This window comes from Macadamia integrifolia, chromosome 10 (genome assembly GCF_013358625.1).
Source record: "Macadamia integrifolia cultivar HAES 741 chromosome 10, SCU_Mint_v3, whole genome shotgun sequence".
In the NCBI taxonomy this organism is placed as follows: domain Eukaryota; kingdom Viridiplantae; phylum Streptophyta; class Magnoliopsida; order Proteales; family Proteaceae; genus Macadamia; species Macadamia integrifolia.
Genome location: NC_056566.1, coordinates 29,861,070 through 29,879,523, shown reverse-complemented (window position 1 = coordinate 29,879,523; position 18,454 = coordinate 29,861,070). Strand labels below are relative to the sequence as shown.

At 37.9% G+C, this 18,454-nt stretch overlaps 2 protein-coding genes across 4 annotated transcripts in view; one reads left to right on the top strand and one right to left on the bottom strand.

Moving 5' to 3' along the window:
* The window catches only part of LOC122090550 (histone-lysine N-methyltransferase EZ3), a 16,675-nt gene extending 2,862 nt beyond the window's left edge, over positions 1-13,813 (top strand). For 2 of the 3 annotated variants that reach the window (XM_042660190.1, XM_042660191.1), the window contains 14 exons: positions 2,167-2,251; positions 2,423-2,578; positions 2,702-2,749; positions 2,836-2,907; positions 4,967-5,159; positions 5,247-5,619; positions 7,801-7,954; positions 8,979-9,199; positions 11,007-11,138; positions 11,567-11,657; positions 11,742-11,789; positions 11,867-11,995; positions 13,084-13,161; positions 13,231-13,813. In XM_042660190.1, the coding sequence (XP_042516124.1) occupies positions 2,167-2,251; positions 2,423-2,578; positions 2,702-2,749; positions 2,836-2,907; positions 4,967-5,159; positions 5,247-5,619; positions 7,801-7,954; positions 8,979-9,199; positions 11,007-11,138; positions 11,567-11,657; positions 11,742-11,789; positions 11,867-11,995; positions 13,084-13,161; positions 13,231-13,422 (1,972 nt within the window). In that variant the 3' untranslated portion in view covers positions 13,423-13,813. Of the gene's footprint in view, positions 1-2,166; positions 2,252-2,422; positions 2,579-2,701; positions 2,750-2,835; positions 2,908-4,966; positions 5,620-7,800; positions 7,955-8,978; positions 9,200-11,006; positions 11,139-11,566; positions 11,658-11,741; positions 11,790-11,866; positions 11,996-13,083; positions 13,162-13,230 lie in introns of all 3 variants that reach the window. The other variant, XM_042660189.1, reaches the window with a different exon arrangement.
* Positions 13,814-15,048: 1,235 nt separating this feature from the next.
* On the bottom strand, positions 15,049-17,333 carry LOC122090951 (protein trichome birefringence-like 6). Its single transcript, XM_042660728.1, has 5 exons — positions 16,551-17,333; positions 16,219-16,411; positions 15,916-16,106; positions 15,677-15,835; positions 15,049-15,575 (listed from the first exon to the last, which is right to left on the bottom strand). Exons 1-5 carry the CDS (start codon positions 17,189-17,191, stop codon positions 15,248-15,250), a joined length of 1,512 nt encoding a protein of 503 aa, XP_042516662.1. The 5' UTR covers positions 17,192-17,333; the 3' UTR covers positions 15,049-15,247.
* Between the last annotated feature and the right edge of the window lie 1,121 nt (positions 17,334-18,454).

Sequence of the window (18,454 nt, the reverse complement as noted above, 5' to 3'; positions counted from 1 at the left end):
GGGGGGGGGGGAATTCACAGTTCTTAGTTTTTTATTTTTTCTTCTACTTAACATTCATGCGTTTTGTTTGTATTTCTAGCCTTTTGAAAAAAAAAAAAAAGTTGCTTTCTGTTGGAAAGAGAGAATATTTCCTTCATTAGAAACAACGCTGATGATATTTACAATGTTTTACCTTGGAGATCCATGATCTTGCATTCTTGCTTCTCTTTTTCCCCTCCCCACCGAAAAGAATGAAATCAATCTTCCAGGACAATGGTAAATTGCTACCCACCATTATGCAAAGTAAAGCATGAGGAAAGGCATCAAGGCCGTTTTTCTGATACATGATCCAGGAGGTGTTATGCTTTGAAAGTTAATTGAATGATAGATAAGGAGCTAAACTGAGAAAATTGGTAAAGAAATTCAAAGATAGAGAAGGGCTACCAAATAAATTATCAACGAAAAAAATTCAAATCTCTGATATGTGGCATTAACCAACTTACCCAAAACTAACTAAACTCAGATAAGCATTATCCTAATTATTTTGAGTTGGCTTCATGACTCCTATTCTGCAATTCCACTCAATTTAATGTCATATCTGCTGTCAACTCACAAGCACTCATGTCTTTTCTCACCACTTCAACCCAGGTGATCTTTGGGCTCCCCTTTGCTTTTTTACCCAAGTACGATTTGCACCGTATTGCTCCTGACAGTAGCGTTCTTATTTTTTGTTGTAGAAGACTGGATTCATCTTGAACCCACCCAACCCTGTTCCTAGAAAGGAAACAAAATATTAGGCCCAGGTTACAAAGCATTTTCATTAGCATTGCTTTGGGGTGAGAGCCTTAACGTGGCCCACACTTTTAAAACCAGTGGAAATTTCATTGTGTCTAGAAATTTATTTCGGAGCCCAACCTAATTACTTTAAACTAATATTTTTCTCTTACTTATTTGAAATTAATGCACCTCTATTACAGCTGAAAATCATCATTATTGCAAGAGTTCTTCCTCTGCTTCCATGCTCTGTCAGAAGGAACATAATCATTTGAGGATGAAAACAACAGAAGAGCAGAACCCTTTGATGCAGTAAATTACTAGAAAAGCTTAGTTTTACTTTCTCTTAAAATCATGTTCTGGAGTCTTCCCAAAGAGTGCCTAAGGAGCAAGGTGGAATCGAGTGCACATAAGGTGCCTTATGTCTCACATGGGCATAAACCTTGAATCATCTGCCACCTTTTGTGCTTAAAAAATTCCCCTGGAGCTAGGCAAAGGGGACCCAATCATGCACCTTACTGAAATTTGTTGGTGTATTTTGTGAGTGCATGCACATGAACTTGGATAAACATGTATTCCTTTGAAGTACCATAATGTTTTTTTATTTGGATTTTTACCTTTTCCTTTTGGGTCTTCCATCTATTGTCTGTGCACTCGAGGAAAATGTAGAATGTAGTATTTTTATTTTATTTTATTTTATATGTTTAAGAAGAAATGAGTAATGATATGTGTGCATTTCACCTTCTCTCTTGACATTCTAATATTTTAATTATTATGGAAAAAAATCTCTTTAACTGGAAACCCTATTACTTCTCACAATGATTCTCATGGCATCTAGGCGATCCTAGGTGTTGGAGGAGGGAAAAAACAAGGTGACACCAACAAGGTGTCAAGGCATCAAGGCATCAAGGTGTTGCCTATGCGTCTCCTAGGAAACCTTCCAGCAAAGGGCACCTGGACGCCTAAGAGATGCCTTGACAACTATGCTGCTCACCTTATCCCTCAGGCAATAGAGGCCTTTGGACTTTTTTGTGCCTATCACTTTAACCATGTTGGTATGTATTAGAAAGAAGGGGTAAGTGAAATCTGTTGTTGAGTTGCCAAGTGTTTGGAAGGAAAAATGAGAAAGTTTTGCTTGAAGTGAAGTGACCTCCCAACTGAAAGAACATGCAGAAGAATCTAATGCAAACAGCCTGAGCTCTCTTGGATTCACTCCTTCGGAGATTCCCCACACCGATTGTGATATTTGGATTTGGGGTTCTCTTTTATCCCAGAAGACACAACATGGCCATACAAGTCTTTAATGGCTCATAAATTGGTTCTCGTAACTATGCATGGCTGGGTTTTATTATAAGTTTGGATCTTTTGTAGGTAGTTTAATGATTTTGTGTTTCATTGTTCTTGCTTCTGCAGGAAGGTCATCCAGGAATATGGACTAAATCGGGAAGTGCTTAATATTGTGAGCGAGTTCATTGGAGCCACTGCATCAGAAATCCAGGTATATCTTTCAAATCCAGACAAGCAATGGGTTTGAAATTTCAATCTCATAAATCTGGATATTTGTTTCATTCAATGAACCATCAGTAGTGTTTTCATTTGTTATTTATTTAAGTTTAGCTGTTACATTTTACTAGCATCTTTGTTTGGTGCTTCTCCTTAACATCTGCAGGAGAGATACAACACACTCATAGAGCAACATCCAGAAAAGCAGCCCGAAAAATTGGAAGCTTCTGCAGAAAGAGTATCTGAGAGGAACATATTTCTGGGGAAAAGCCTTACTGCAGCTTTAGATTCTTTTGACAATCTTTTCTGTCGACGTTGCTTGGTACTTGATCTGAGAAAATTCTAGTCTTATGTCATTTGTGAAAGATAACAATATATCCTGCAGATTCTTACTACAAGAATAAACTGTCAATATTGACTGATGTATGCTGATGTCAAACCCCAGGTATTTGATTGCCGCTTACATGGCTGTTCTCAAAGTCTAGTCGTCCCTGTAAGAAGTTGTGATTTTTCTACTATCCTACTTGGAATCTCAAGATATCTTTCGTTTGTTGTTCTGATGTATGGTTTGCTTGACAGAGTGAAAAGCAACCAAATTGGTGTGAAACTGAAGAGAATGGCAGACCTTGCAGCAATCAGTGCTTTCTGCAGGTACAGCTCTGATTTTGGAAGTTAGACTACTGACTGGTGTTTATGGTACTGTTGTTTATCGTATATAAATTTTGTAACCAAGTAGTTTTCTGGTTTACTTTCCCCACCATGCTATGTTGACGTTCATGTCTCAAACAAGATCTAACTCAAAGACAAAAACTATATGCATTGGGCCAGAACCCTGCCAAGTCTTTGTTGCACAACAGTTCTTTAGGTCTCTATTTAGAGAGTTTTTTCCTTGGGAGGTCAGTGACTGTTTCCTGGTCATGTTCAAGCTCATTAATGTGGAAGTATTCAATTCAAGGCACTAACCTTCTGTATTTTCTTGTTCCATTCTTCCTCTTCTGATTGAAAGTCTCCTTTTGTCCTTCCTAGTTCTATTATGTTCCATGACAACAGGGACTGATACAAGGCTTATGCTATGCATGTCCTCACCACTTCTCTTAAGGTCATTTTAGGTTGCCCCCGGCTCTTTTAGCTCCTTCTATATGAATCAAATCGCTCATCTGTATTGGAGCATCCAAAGGCCTCCGTTGAACAGGGCTATGCTACCTCAAACAACTTTCTCGTAGCTTATCATTTACCGGAGCTACTCCCAAATCAACTCTAATATGATCATTTTTCACTTTATCCTCTCTAGTTTTCCCACTAATCCATCTCAACATCCTCATCTTCGCTACATTGAGTTTATCTATATGATGCTTCTTAACTGCCCAAAACTCTACACCATAAATCATACCTTTGACTGTCTTATAAAAAAATTTTCATTAAGTTCTAAAGGAATATGTCGATCACACAACACTCCATACGGACTCTCCACTTTATCCATCCTATTTTAATTCTCTGTGAAACATCATCCTCTCCATAGCCTTCTTTTTTTATGATTGAACCAAATTAATCTAAATCTCATGGTCAAAAACTGTGAAATATCGGGGAAACTAGGTACTTTGGGCTATGTGTAAACCTTGGTTTCGACCTGCAGAAAATATTTTTTTGGTTTGATATTTTTGTGTACAACCTATTTTTTACCTTTTAAAGCTAATCCATGAAGTATTTTCCCCACAAGAATAACCAAAATGGTACTTGTAGTATTAACTCTAGTGTACACTAGCCTTATTAATTTGTTATACACAATAAGTCTACGTATAACTTAGATACTAGAAATGTAAATAAGCTATTAAAACAATCAAAACAAATAACTTAGATAGTGAATTAGTCATACAACACTCACCACTCAATACTAGGAGGAGTCTCTAGGAAGCTCTAATCCACGAGGTGTGTACCATTGTAGATGTCATAGCTACTCCTCTTGATTCAACACATATGAATCCCATGACATGTTTTGAAAGCCCATTACTGCCCACCTATAAGCCCCATCATTAACATCTTGCAGACTTGCAGGTATCCCAAACTAGGAATGGCTCACTAAGACTGTGCGGATGTGGAGGTGGCACACATGGCACACATGGTTGCATTGAAAGAATTCTACTATGTTGACTACTATTTTGAACAAAAAAAAATGAAGTTTGGGGAAAAAGTGGGTTTACTTTGAAGCTCCAAGAAATCCTCTCTAGGTTGATAATGCAAGGTAGTAGAAGAAGATTGTAAAAACTTGAGTAAAAATTGATGTTTTGTGCCCCTTTCCTGGTTGAAACCCATGAAACTTGAGATTTTCGGTCGAAATATGGGAAAGGATGTATGTTTCCATCAAAACATGTCACTTGTATAAGGATTGGTTGGAATTGTTTGGTAAAGCCATGCGAAACTTTGGAAGTTTTGTCTCGGGCGATACCTAAATTGGGAAATGTCAGAATTTTGACTGAAATTGTGTGCACACTTGTTACCTATCAGGAAGCAATATGTCCTTTGGAATAAGTGAAGACTTCTTCTACTTATAGAGAATTTTTTCCCCTTGTTTCTTTTATCCTTTCAACAGAGAAGATAATTTCTTTTTTCTTTTTACTAGCCATTATTTTGAACCTTTATAAGTCCTTTAGGTTTGTGTTCTTTCTGGTCAAGAAAAATTCCAATTCTATCTCACATATCGGCTGGCTTGCAGGTAATGGAAGGTGGCAGAGATGTACTACAAAAGTCTGATACTAGTACAATTCCTGGTAATAATAGCAGAGGCGTCATAGCTGATGGAAGATGCAGTTATAGGAAAAGGGCTGCTGATGATAGTCCAGAAGTTTCTATCGAAGCATTGAACATCAATACATCTGTTGTAGATATATCCTCATATGAGGACATGGGTAAGTACAAGGTCTTAAAGCATGGAAGTATGACACTGGGAAACTTGAGACCAGATTCTGATGGATTTCAGGGTTCTGCTTTCCCAGGTTCTGATGAATTTCAGGGTTCTGCTATCAAGAAGCAGAAAAAAATATTAGACTCCGATGGAGTTTCTGTAGGTTCGGAAGATCTGCCAGTTGATCTTGCATCCAGTGCCAATATTATGTGTTCAGTTTCTGAAGTATTCCTCAGCAATGAACACCAAAAGACCAATGAATCTTCTCAGCATACTTGTATAGTTACATCTGATGAGAATAATGAGGGCATAGAACATCCAACAAATAGTACCATAGAAATGCCTATTAAGCAGTCATCCAATTCCAGAAAAGGACAAAGTGATGGAGCTTTAAGTGGATGTGAGTGGAAACCTATTGAGAAAGAACTGTACCTAAAAGGAATTGAGATATTTGGGAAAAACAGGTACTGGATTCTGAAATCGCTAAAATTCTATCATTTTCTTTACCTAGATACATGCACGGAAAAGCCTTCTATTTGTGGTAAATTAGATTTCTTTGCTGGCTGACCTTCAATTTGGGCCACATGAATAATGCAGCTTATTCCAACCATCCATTGAATAGGGAACTCCAACTGTAGAGTGCACCATGTATCTGCAGTTTCTGTTGTAATTTCAGCCATCAATATTTTGACCCTCATTAAACTCATTTACACATGGTGTGCTGCTTTTTGGCTGAAATTAACTATGAGTAGAGGGTAGCACAGTCAACTTGCAGAGCCCTTTGGGCTTTAACTGAGATTCCAATAAGGATTCTGGTCATCTTTGCATGTTTTTGCCAGTGTCTCCATATTGGGCTTAAGATATTATATGTAATTTGCTTCTATGTTTTCTTTTAAAAGGAGGCCACTGGCTTTCTTTTAATCTTGTTTATATGCAGACAGAAATTAAAGATCCTGGGTCATGTTTGGTGGCACTTGAGTTGGCCGTCCATGCTAGCATGCAAAGTTAGTACGATAATTTTGTCGAGGATTTTGTGACCTTATTGAGATATTTTCTTCTTATTTCTGTTTTATTTTTCATTTTCTTACGTGGTTAGAGAAATGCTGTTTGAGAATGTAAAGTATTAAGAGAAACAGCTTCATGTTGATCACATAAATATTATACCAATGAGTAATTTGATGGCTTTTTGTTGGAGGGTAAACCAAAACCTCAAGGCAAGAGGTGGGGAGAGTTCCTCAAGCATATGGAGGCACCAAGGACTTGAACAAGCCAAGGTGGAACCATGGCTCCCAACATCGCCCACATGTGGGTGGAATCAGATGTCGCGGTACATGTGGAAAGGCACACGAGGTAAAGAACCTTGAACCATGGGCTTTGCTGCCATGTTGAAGGGTCTAACCCAAAGCTTTAGGGATTAGGTGGAGAGAGCTCCTCAAGTATATGAAGGAAACAAACCGATGTGGGACTATGGCTCTATAACTCCCAATTCCCAGCACTTTTATGCAAAGGACCAAAATAAGAGAAAAGGAGGGGGGGTTAAAAAGAGAAGGGAAAGACAAAGGAAACAAATTTGTAGAGCTGTCACCTTTTGGTCCATGCCTTAAGCAGAGAGGGGCCTAATTTGTGGCATACATGGATGCATAGATACTGGTTTTACAAACTCTACTATGCAACTGCCATGTGAATAATAGGATTGGTGTAAAATTACATTGCTGATTGCTCAGTCAGGTGGTTGATATTTCTGCTGAGGTCCCATGCGAGGATCCATAAAAGTTTCCATTTATGGATGTTTGATAAGAAATTACAAGAAATTCTAAATCTGGTCCCTCGATTTCCTATATTTCTGTTGTAGAGGGAGTAGGCGGAGATATAGTAAAGTAGTAATTCTAATAGATGGAAATATCAGCTATTATTGGGGATGAGAGAAGGGGAAAATGCTTTAAGACTGAATAAAATTACGAAGAAAATATAGGATATTTTTACAGTCATCTCTTTTCATGATTTTTTCCTTTATGCCTTTCTGAATTAAAGGAGTGTAGCTAGTCTAATGTAAGCCAAGATTTCACTTGTAATCCAAGTGGAAGGTATGATAATTCCAAGGACATCTTCTTGGACAGAAGTTCACAAACTTACATAAAAATTTCTCATTCAAGCAAATTGGAGGATTACCTTCCAAAATTCCAGCTTCCTTTTTGTTTGTTTGATTGTTTTTTTTTTTTTTTTTTTTTTTTTAAGCGTTGTAGCCTGATGTAGGTAGGTATATTTCTCACATAGAAATTTTGCTACCTTGAATATACTAACTGCAGAAAATGATCTAAAAAAGTGAATGTTTGCACCCACAAAGTCCATCAGAAAAATGGTTTATCTAAGCCATAAATTTATGCAATGCTATAATTAAATTTTGCAGAATATGTTTAAATTTAATAAAATATTAATTCTGTAATTTCAGATGCAAACCATATTTTTGAATTCCTGAATGTAGTTCATTGTGATTAGTAGTTCAACTGTGAAGACACATTTCTGGTGATGAAATGTATTTGCTTTGTGGAGTATATTTGAACTGTGTCGCTCTTCTACTACTTGCCTTCTAAACTATCTGTGTTTATATGTGTATTTATGCTTAATGTATATATTTTGCCTTGCAGTTGCCTTATAGCTAGAAACCTACTGCCTGGCTTAAAGACCTGTATGGAGGTATTCACTTACATGGCTCATGATGGAGCTGCAATATCACTTGGATCTGATGTTCAGCCAAATGCATGCCTGGAAGACAATGGAAAAGCTGATACGGAATATATGGTTTGCATCAGAATTTATTTATTATTTTATTTGTTTTATATATATTTTTTAATTTCTTTGTCTTTTTGCCTTTTTCATTTGGGGGAAAAATTTCTGCCTGTATCTAATGTTGGGACTTGGGATCACAAGGAAATAATTGATGTCCAAACAAACATTGGGCGGAGTTATGCAACTCGTTTTCTAGTTTTGATAGCTCACTATAAACACTATCGTATATCGACTGTGATTACATAGTGTGAGCTGTATATGGGGTACATGCCATTCTTGTTTGCTTCAATGAGCTTTATCTGCTCACAACCCAAAAAGTTTAACAGCTCCTGAAACAAGACTCTCAAGAAGCTAAAATCAATATGAAGGAAAAATATGGAAATCACATGGGATGCATGTAACCACGACCAACCACCTTATAGGACACTGATAATACCAATAAGGGAAAAGCATGCCCACTTGCCAAGGGTATCTCATGATTTTCCTTTTTTATGTTTTATGAGGTAAGCTAAATTACTGTACTTGACCACCTCTTTTTCTCTTTGCAATGGAAATTAAGCTTGTCCTTTTATTCTTCCATACATTTAGGCATTTGTACATAGCCTAGGGATAATAGTCCCTTTTCTGTTTTTTTAGAAAAAAATTGTTCATCCAATCCTTTCTAATGGATAGCGCATGATTCATGAGGTCCACTATTGTGAAGGCTGACTCGAAAACTTTAGATTGATGTGCATTTGCCAACATAAGCTGGGTGTTCCAAATTCCAATCTGACACTGCAATGCAAGTATGCAACCCTCAAATTCGGAGTACATCATTTAATAATGTTCCTTCCCCCTCTCCCCACCCCCAATTACTTTTTTAATAAATCAACATAGGATTTCTGATATGTTGCTGATAGGTTTTCCCAATAGATTTGTGTGTTGCTAAACAATTCCTATCTGTGGAGATTCATAGGCCGTTTGTGTGTTGCTTGTCCTTTGTCTTCCTATCTGTGTGTGTGTGTGTGTGTGTGTTTCTAAATCACATTGTTATCAGGAGCAAGAGGTGCCAACAAGATCGCGATTATTCCGTCGAAGGGGAAGGGCAAGGAAGCTAAAATATACTTGGAAATCTGTTGGTCATCCATCAATTCGCAAAAGAATTGCAGATGGGAAAAATCAGTCCTGTAAGCAGTATACACCATGTGCATGCCAGCCTTTGTGTGGAAAGCAGTGCCCATGTCTGCATAATGGAACTTGCTGTGAGAAGTACTGTGGGTATGTTAGGCTTTTTGTATATCTCACCAAGAAATATTAACTCACCTAAGATAGGATGTTTCATGTTAATATGGTTGAAGGTAGAGGGTATTTATGCAATGTTGTCCTCACTGAAGTATTATATCTAGAGAATGAGACTAACAGAGCTTGGGATATTTCACGTTAATTTTTATCAAAGTCGATGTGGAAGAGAATAGAACTTACATATTCACTGCTTTATAATCTCCTTTTTAAAGTTGATCGGCAATGTAGTAATGACATCCAATCTCACTTCATCTTGCCTGTTCTGAATCTACAAGAAACAACTTCAATTAATTCTTTATGGATGATGAAACCGAACTAGGAAATGTTCTGTCTAGTATAACATCTGGTCCATCAATTGAATTTCCTTCCTGTTACTCCTATTTTCTTAATATGTCTCCACATGCCCCTGCCCTAATCCTGCTTATGTTGTTAAGCATTTTAAAACCTTTGATTCTAAAGAATCTATCTGTACATCACATCAAGAATATGTCATTACCAAGTGGAAAACATATTTCCGAGGCCTCATCTTGCATATGCCTAGTTAATTCATCCATAAACAATGGAAAGAGATAAGCACTGAAGACAGACCTCTAGTGTGTACCTAGTTAGGTCAAAATATTTGATTAATTAATGTAGGACTAGGTTTGACAAGCCAAACTAGACCCAAACAACAGGATCTTGTGAACCAAAGAACAACCTAGTACCCAATATACCAGCAATAACAAATCAGCAAAACAATAATAAATCAGCAGTCCATCGATCTCAGACCATCAGTCTGGGTTAGGACAGGACAGTAGTAATTAAATAAACATAACCAGGAACTTCAGATGACTTTAGAGGTTCAAATCAGCAGTAATAATGATCCACAGTCTTAAGACAACAGTATAACATCAGTCACAGCAATCGACTTCAATTCTGGACACAGCAGGTCATTAAAAGACAAGAACACGGTGATTTTAAAAAACTCACAACTGGATGAACAGAATCAGCCAAAAATTGGGTTGAACCCTACTTGGACAGGGGGGAACATTCGACCGAAAAATGGGAACCATCCGACAACTGGAACCGTTTCTTCCAGTAGGGCCAAGTGCTCTGTTTTGCAGAAAATTCTGGGCAGAAGCAGAATTAAGTGTACCTGATTTGTAGTGTCGTTTAAACCTTGAAAATAGTGAGAACTTAAAGAGAATAATAGAGCCTGAAGAAGACCTCCTGGACTTCACGCTGCAAGGAGTCACTTGGATCAGACACCAAACCCTTCTTCCTTGATCAAACACAAAGAGCAGCCTCAACAGAGACCAGCGGCAACAGCAGCATATTTTTTCATTTAATAAAAATCGTTCGAGGCTTAATGGGAGCCCTCTTCTTTATTTATAACACTGATGGGGGAGGGAATTACAAAATAGAATGTTCCTCAAAAAGGAAACCAAATATTCTCCAAATACAATAGTTACTAAAACTGAAATTAAAACTAAACTGAAATTAGAAACTAGTTGAAGAAGGAAACTAACCACTAATGACTCGACTCAATTAATAACTTGACTCCTAAAGAAACAAATATAACTCAAATCAAACCCAACTAAAAAGGAAACAAACTAGTCATCCCGTACTCAATCTTAGAGCCCCCCTTTTAGACCCATAAAAGTGGTCCAATACAGTCCAAACCGCATGGATTGAAGGCCCAACACATAGACAACCCAACCCTAGGCTTATTCCTAATAAAATAAGTCTATTTTGATTATTAATCTGCATCATTAATCCTTGGAGTTATCTTCTAAATTTTCAGGTGTTCAAAGAGCTGCAAAAATCGGTTCCGGGGATGCCACTGTGCCAAAAGTCAATGCAGAAGTCGGCAGTGTCCATGCTTTGCAGCTGGCCGTGAATGTGACCCAGATGTATGTAGGAATTGCTGGGTTAGGTAATGACTTTCGTATTTTATATTTTATGTTTAAGTCAGCAACTTAATTCTATGGATCTGGTATACCCCCTTCCCAGAAAAAAGCTGTTGATTGGTTGATTTTTCTTTTTTCAAGTACTTAACAAAGAATTTCCACAAATAGTAAATACACTTTTGTCAGTATTTTATAGATGCCTGGAAAATCATTGGCATTATCAAACTCTCAGAATTTGCAGTATAGTTCAGTTTTCCACTGGAAACCCTCTTTGGCGTAGTTTTCTCTGTTGGAAATTTGCCCAACCCTAAGATTTGAATACTTATTAAATCCAGGCAAGGAATTTACCGTTTCAACCCCTTAACATAAATGGCCATATGAGATGGCATGATTGTCTCTTTTATGGAGTTTTACATCTGGGGCTTTCATTTACTGTGTTGTACACTTTGTGCAGCTGTGGGGACGGTTCCTTGGGTGAGCCACCAGGACGAGGAGATGGTTACCAATGTGGAAACATGAAGCTTCTCCTGAAGCAACAACAAAGAGTGAGCAGTATTTACCCCTTTCATATATGAAAATCTATGTGATGGCAATGAGTTGCATTTTTAACTGCTATCTCAAATTTTCAGATCCTTCTGGGGAGATCTGACGTTGCTGGATGGGGAGCCTTTATAAAGGTGTGAGGATAAGAGTCGTCTTCTGTTTCTTTATATCTTCTTGTTAATTCTTCTCAAAATATATTCTGTGATTTCAGAACTCTGTTAACAAAAATGATTATCTTGGAGAATACACTGGTGAACTGATCTCCCACCGTGAAGCAGATAAGCGTGGGAAGATTTATGACCGTGCAAATTCATCATTCCTTTTTGACTTGAATGATCAGGCAAGCGATACTGGGTTAAATTCCCACCCCCACCCCCCCCCCCCTTTCTTTTTTTTTTACTTCTACTCTTTTACTTCTTTCTCTGGGGGAACTATAAGTGTGTAAATTATATTTATATTATATGTTGACCTCTTTTTCTACTGCAACTTTTGGCTTTGAAGTCTGCACGGCCTGTTTTCTGCCACATGGAAGACTGATGTGGCAGATCCAGAATGTTCAAAAATCAGCCACATGCAGGTTCCCTTGCCAATGATAGCTCCATGCCACTTTCTTTGTACATTTAGTGTACATATAACACCCCATGAATAGTCTCATTTTGATGCAGAATGCTTGGAATTAAAGTGAAATAGGGAAATATATTCCATTCCTGTTACGATCTTTCAGTCTCTGGGCATAAATATCAACCCCTCTGTAGAACTTCACATCAACTTTTTTCTACCTCTGAAAAAACGAACTCTATAAAAAATAAATTTACATTCCTTTTTTTTTTTAACCACAAACAGAGCCTAAAGAAATGGGGCATGAATAAGTAACTGCTTTGTCACGTGGCATAAGGCTATGGGGCTGAAACTTTCCCCATGGAAAGGGGATAACCAGATGGAGACATGAAAACAAAATTTGGCTGTCAGCTATACATTTCCGAATTGTATCAAAACTGCAACCCTCAAGAATAGAAAACTAGACCTGTGTTCTATTCTATGCTTGACTTTAAAATATCAACCTTTCTTTCTAGGATATGTCTAATTGCAGTTGCCATTCCATGTCTTTGCACTGGAACAACCAATTCAACTAGAAAAACTTAGTACCAAAAAAGGAACTGTAGAAGAACTTGTAACAGACTTTTTGTAGTTAATTCATTACTCTTTTTAAGTATCAAACCGAACTGGCAATAACTGGTTCTGAATCCTTGTTTTCTTTTTTGATTTTCAAACTATTCTTCATTCTTTGATTGGCTGTGGTCATTGTACTCCTTTCCTTTTTCTTCAGTTCCATTAGTAAAATGAAGTAGAACACATTTCACGATTTTCATCTGAGTTTCAAATTCTATCATTAATCTGTATATGAGATCTATAAGTGGTTGTTTGCAGTCTGTTCTTGATGCTTATCGTAAAGGCGACAAGCTGAAATTTGCAAACCACTCGTCAAACCCTAATTGTTATGCAAAGGTATGTCTAGTCCACCGAAGATGTGCGAAATTTTGTTAGTCTTCTTTGATTCACTGTTGGCTTGTACAGGTAATGCTGGTAGCTGGGGATCATCGTGTCGGCATTTTTGCCAAGGAGCATATTGAAGCCAGTGAAGAGCTTTTCTATGATTACCGTTATGGACCTGATCATGCACCAGCATGGGCACGGAAGCCAGAGGGTTCCAAAAGAGATGATTCATTAGTATCACATGGCCGAGCACAGAAACACCAATCTCATTGATATCTGCTAAGGTTGTCAATGGGTCCAATTTTTTCGGATCACACTCAATCAGATCAATGATCGCATCTGATCATACCCTTGATGGTAAGCCCTTACCAGATCGGATAGTTTGTCAGCCCTAATGGCTGCAACTTCTACAAAATCATATGTTCTATTTACTAATCAAAGAAGGAACAAAAAAAGAAAGAAAAATGAAAGATCTCTCACAGGTTTATATTTAGATTAATGTCCGTTGCATCTAGTATTACTTATGTTACCCAATAAGGGAATAGTTTGTTCATGCTTACGCAGGTACATAGCTCTTGTATATGTGTTCATGTATACATTGTGAAATCACGGAAGGTTGTTAAAAGTAATAAGCTTAGATTTTTTTCCCTTTTTTGAGGGGTAAGAGCGTAGATTCTTTATGTGGATCTCCAAATGAAGTTCATAGAACCCAATGGTACCTTTTTTTCACAAAGTGTAGGGTTTTCTTGTACATGGGAATTAATTACCAGTTTTACCACCAGCCACATGGACAGTAGTTTCACCTCTCAACCTTCAGCTATTTACAAGCAACCAAATGATGATATGTAGTTCAAGAAAGCAGCTCAATCAATGAATTAAATCTTTGATATCTTCCAACAAATGGACCTGAATGCCAACCTATGGAAATAGGCGTTACGAAGCGTGATATTATGCAGCGGATAATCATTCAAGGGTATTAGGTTAGCTCTATCTATACTTCCCTGGAGGTTTTAATCCTCTAATTGAGAGGGTTCTATTCCCAGCACAAAGAGGGTGACTTTGGATTCTGGGGTTGTTCAATGTTCTTGTTAAGAGTTTTCTCAAAATCATCTAGTAGTCAGGTATACTTGCTTCTGTTTAATATTTGATAGGTAGGCTATTTTATAAGTTCCCTCCCCACCCCCCACCCCCCCAAACCTTCTCTCTCCTTTTAAGGTTGATCTTTCCACTTTCTAGAAGTGAACAGGCAGTCAGGCACGGATGGTTTAGATCACAACCAACCTTTTAAACTCCAGCACGCTGTTGAATGAAAGGGACTGGGTCACATATAGGGCACCTCACTTCAGATATCATGGAAGGGGCTGGTATGTACTTCTACCAAAGAAATTCATTTACTGTGGGCACTAATGTAATGGGATGGAATGGTTGTCGTGTCATTTCCAAAGGCATGGTTTACTTCCTGGGAGTATAACAAATGATCTATTCCACTGTCCATGTGGTATCGGACCACGAATACATTAATTGCGTTGGCTAGTGAACCGAATAAGCCTTAGGCGTGAGACCTCATGTGCAACTTCCACATGGGGGAGCTGATCCAAACTCTATCAATTGTGCCTCCCATGTTTTTTTGCTATTGAGAATTAAAAATGTGCGAGAAACAGTGTTATCCCATGTTTTTTGCTCTCCCGTAAAAAATGTGCCAAAAACATACTGCCATCCCATGGTTTTTTTCTTTCTCTGGCGGGTTACTAAGCTAAGCTTTATGCTGATTCAGGAAAAAAAAAAAACCTAAGAATAGTCCGTGGCAAGGGGTAGAAGGGGCTTGAAGACATTGATCAAAAGTCAAAATTAGTCAACAGTGCTTTCTTATGTTAGCTTATTCATCAAAGACTTGTTCTCTCATGTAAAATCTGCAAACACTTAAGTGCTCTAGAATCCTGACAATGGGTTAGTAAAGGAAGTAGGGACCTTAAATATTCACCTACACAAGAAGTGGAAATCCAAAAACAAAAACAAAAGGAGAGAATGAAAAATGATTGACACGAGAAACATAGGGAGCAAGTATTCTTTCTCCCGTGTAGAAGTGTTCACCCAAAATCTACTCAAGGGAGCTGCCTTTTTGTCTAGACTGCAAGTAGAAATACAACAATTCATTCCAGATATCAGGAACACCAGGAAGGCACCAATGACTACAATCTTGAGCTCTAGAAGGGTTGCTCTTTGCTTGTTTTCTTCCATATACTGATGGATGACCATCAATCCTATATTCTGATAAACCAGTTACATTCAAGAAAGTTACAGGAGTCTTCATTTGCTGTATGACCTCCTCCACAATTACATTCCTTGCAGGGTAGTTTACATGTAAGGTATCATTAAGTGGTCGAATGGCCTCCCCACAGTGTCCCCCAGAGTTCCACTGGCCGCCCCTATTCATAAACAAAATATCACTGAGCAAACAAGTGGAGAAGAGAGACTGAATTCCTTTTCCTTCTTTCTATCTATATCAGAAGCAGCTGGAGGAACTAACCTGAAATGGGAAGGGACTGAACTTTGAAAGAAAACTTGGGTTTTTCTTGGATTGATATGTTTATCAACCCATGATGCCCATGTCATCAGAGCTCTTCTGAAAGCCGTCAAAGCCTCAAGATAGGGATGAACTTGGTCCCCTTCCTGATAGTAATTCACCCTGGTATGGTGTACAAGTGGAAGATAAGTAGTCTTTTCTTGCTATAAAGAGAGGTTACCTTCTCTGTACTTGGTACTTACCCAGCTTTTGTTTTGTAATGGTTCCACCAATGTGCAGTGTAGAAAACTAGAATATCAGCTCCTCTCCATCTTGAAGAGCCCCTATCAATGGTGTCAATTCGCAGAGTTTGGACCCTCTTACGCCCCACTCTAGCCTTGCTCTCATGAACCAAGAAGTGGGTAACATAGTATTCAACTGTACATTGATAGTCCTACAGATCGTCCAACCCAATAATCAAAAACCTGAAACTTTGTTAACTTCAAAGAATCAAATAGAGGGAGCTCTGCAAAAGAATAAAAACTACTTCTTGCCATTTTAATTACCACAAATTTGAAGCTGTAATATCCCCTCTCCTTTGTGATCCGCCGTCCATGGGTCTCATAAACCCTCTTTGGATCAGTGATGGCTCCTCTTAATAAACATAGCATGGATTCCCACTGGTTCCTGTTAATTGAATCACCGACAAAAACCAATCTCTTCCCTCTAATCAGTTCCAGCATTTTCACTGCATCGAACCTTGAGTACAACAAACGACACCCAAAAGCCATTCTCAATCCAAACATATAAGACATTATAGATTCTAGACTTCATCAAACCCATTAGCTTCAAGGGCACAAAATTTTCCAGAATTAAAAGACACAGGAATAGTTGGTACCTTGGGATGTTGCATTCATGTGGTTGCCATCTCCACTTCATATAATCACGATCCCATCTTCCATTAGCTTGACAATTAAAACCTTCATCTATGAAGGGACAAGAAATATTCGTATACAGGGGGTAGTTCTCATCAAAAACCCATTTCCCATTTGTAACATCACATTCACTTTTCTTCGCTTCAATCCTCTGACCATCTAAAACTTCAATTTTCTCGGAAGAATTTTCAGGTTTGCTGTGTTGCTCACTTTCCAAGGAACCCTTTCCAGCTTCAGTACTGTTCCTATCGTTTGTGACTGTAAACCCATTCTCTTCATCCTCAACCTTCTCATCAACTGAAACCACAGCATTCTCAGTAGACTCATCTGATTCATCGAAATGGGCATCAAAATGAAATGATTTGTTCACCTCACCCACACTAAAGTTTCCACTGAACCCCGTCGACCCACCAACTTTGATGGGTGCTAGACCAGGAATAAGGGTGGGTGTATTGAGCTGGATATGGGTTTCTTGAGTTATTGAAGGGCCGTCTCTGAGAAGCCAGATGGAGAAGACGACGAGGAGAAGAAGGGAGAAAGAGACGATAAAGGAGAGGACTAGAAGTCTTGTGGGCTTGACGGAGAAACTCCTCTGCCTCTGCATTTCTTAGATCTTTGATGAGAAAAGCACACTAACAAAACAAAAGAAATAGAATTATAAGAGGAAAAGAACAGCTATGCCCAGGTGGGTGTCTCTGTCAAAATGGGAAAGGCACTTACAGACAAGGTCACAGGGGCAGTGGACAGTGAAGAGCTGCAGTTAATGTTGAGTGGGCTGAGGCAGTTTAGTTTATGGGAGAGTGGTGTACATCGAGGGTCTTTAGTTACCAAAATACCCCAAGACTATTTTGAAAATCCATAAACATAAAGTTCTAACTAAATGACAGATACCCTTATCTTACCCCATACTTCCATATAAAACGTTTTTGATAAAAGCCACACACACTCACATGTGAAAACAATATCTACAGTGAATGCAGTGGTACGGTGAGTATTCGATAGATGAAACAATCTCAGGATGTGTATTTGAATGCTCTCAGTCATTTGATGCTTATCATACCATTATACCACCGCATTCATTGCAGACAATGGTAATTAATATGGTTCATTCAACTATTGAAGCCTACTCCATGGTCAAAAACCCCAATTTTGTTTATTTTCCTAAGGTGAGATTTTTATGCTTAAATAGAGGATTACAAGAGTAAGCAAATCTAACAAATTTGTTGTGATTATGCTTATTGTATATCACTAATTAATCTCCTATTATAGAGAGAATATTTTCTTTCATAACAAGAAGGGAGCAACTTAGCATCCTTATGTGCTCATCACACCAGTCTGTCGTCCTTATCTGTACAATAGTTTTATTATATTATGCTATGTTTAATAGCCAAGAGGAGAGAAGAAAAAGAAAAAAAATATATATATATATATATATTTCAAAATTTTTGAATTTAACGAGATAGATAAACACATTCAAAAATCATTTGATAATTATAATTTTTTTTTTTTTAACTACCAAACATAGCCTTAAATGACTGTCAAACCTTTATTCCATTCTTTCACGGGGACTCATTCTTCTTATATTCCTTTGTGCCCCTTTCCACTCTAAACATATTTGTTTCCCATATCAGAGAAAGGTTATATATAAAGTTATAAACTATGATGTTTTGTAAATATAAAGAGAAAACATGGTTCCCGACTTCTTATGCACCCTTAAATAGGTGATTCCCACCATAACCTTTACCAATTCATTACATCCACTAATGATTTTGGTAAGTGGACAATTGAATGGAAGGGGAGTATGATCTTCATTGACCTAATGAGGACTTTTTTTTCTTTTTTCTTTTGAACTATGATGACAAATTGA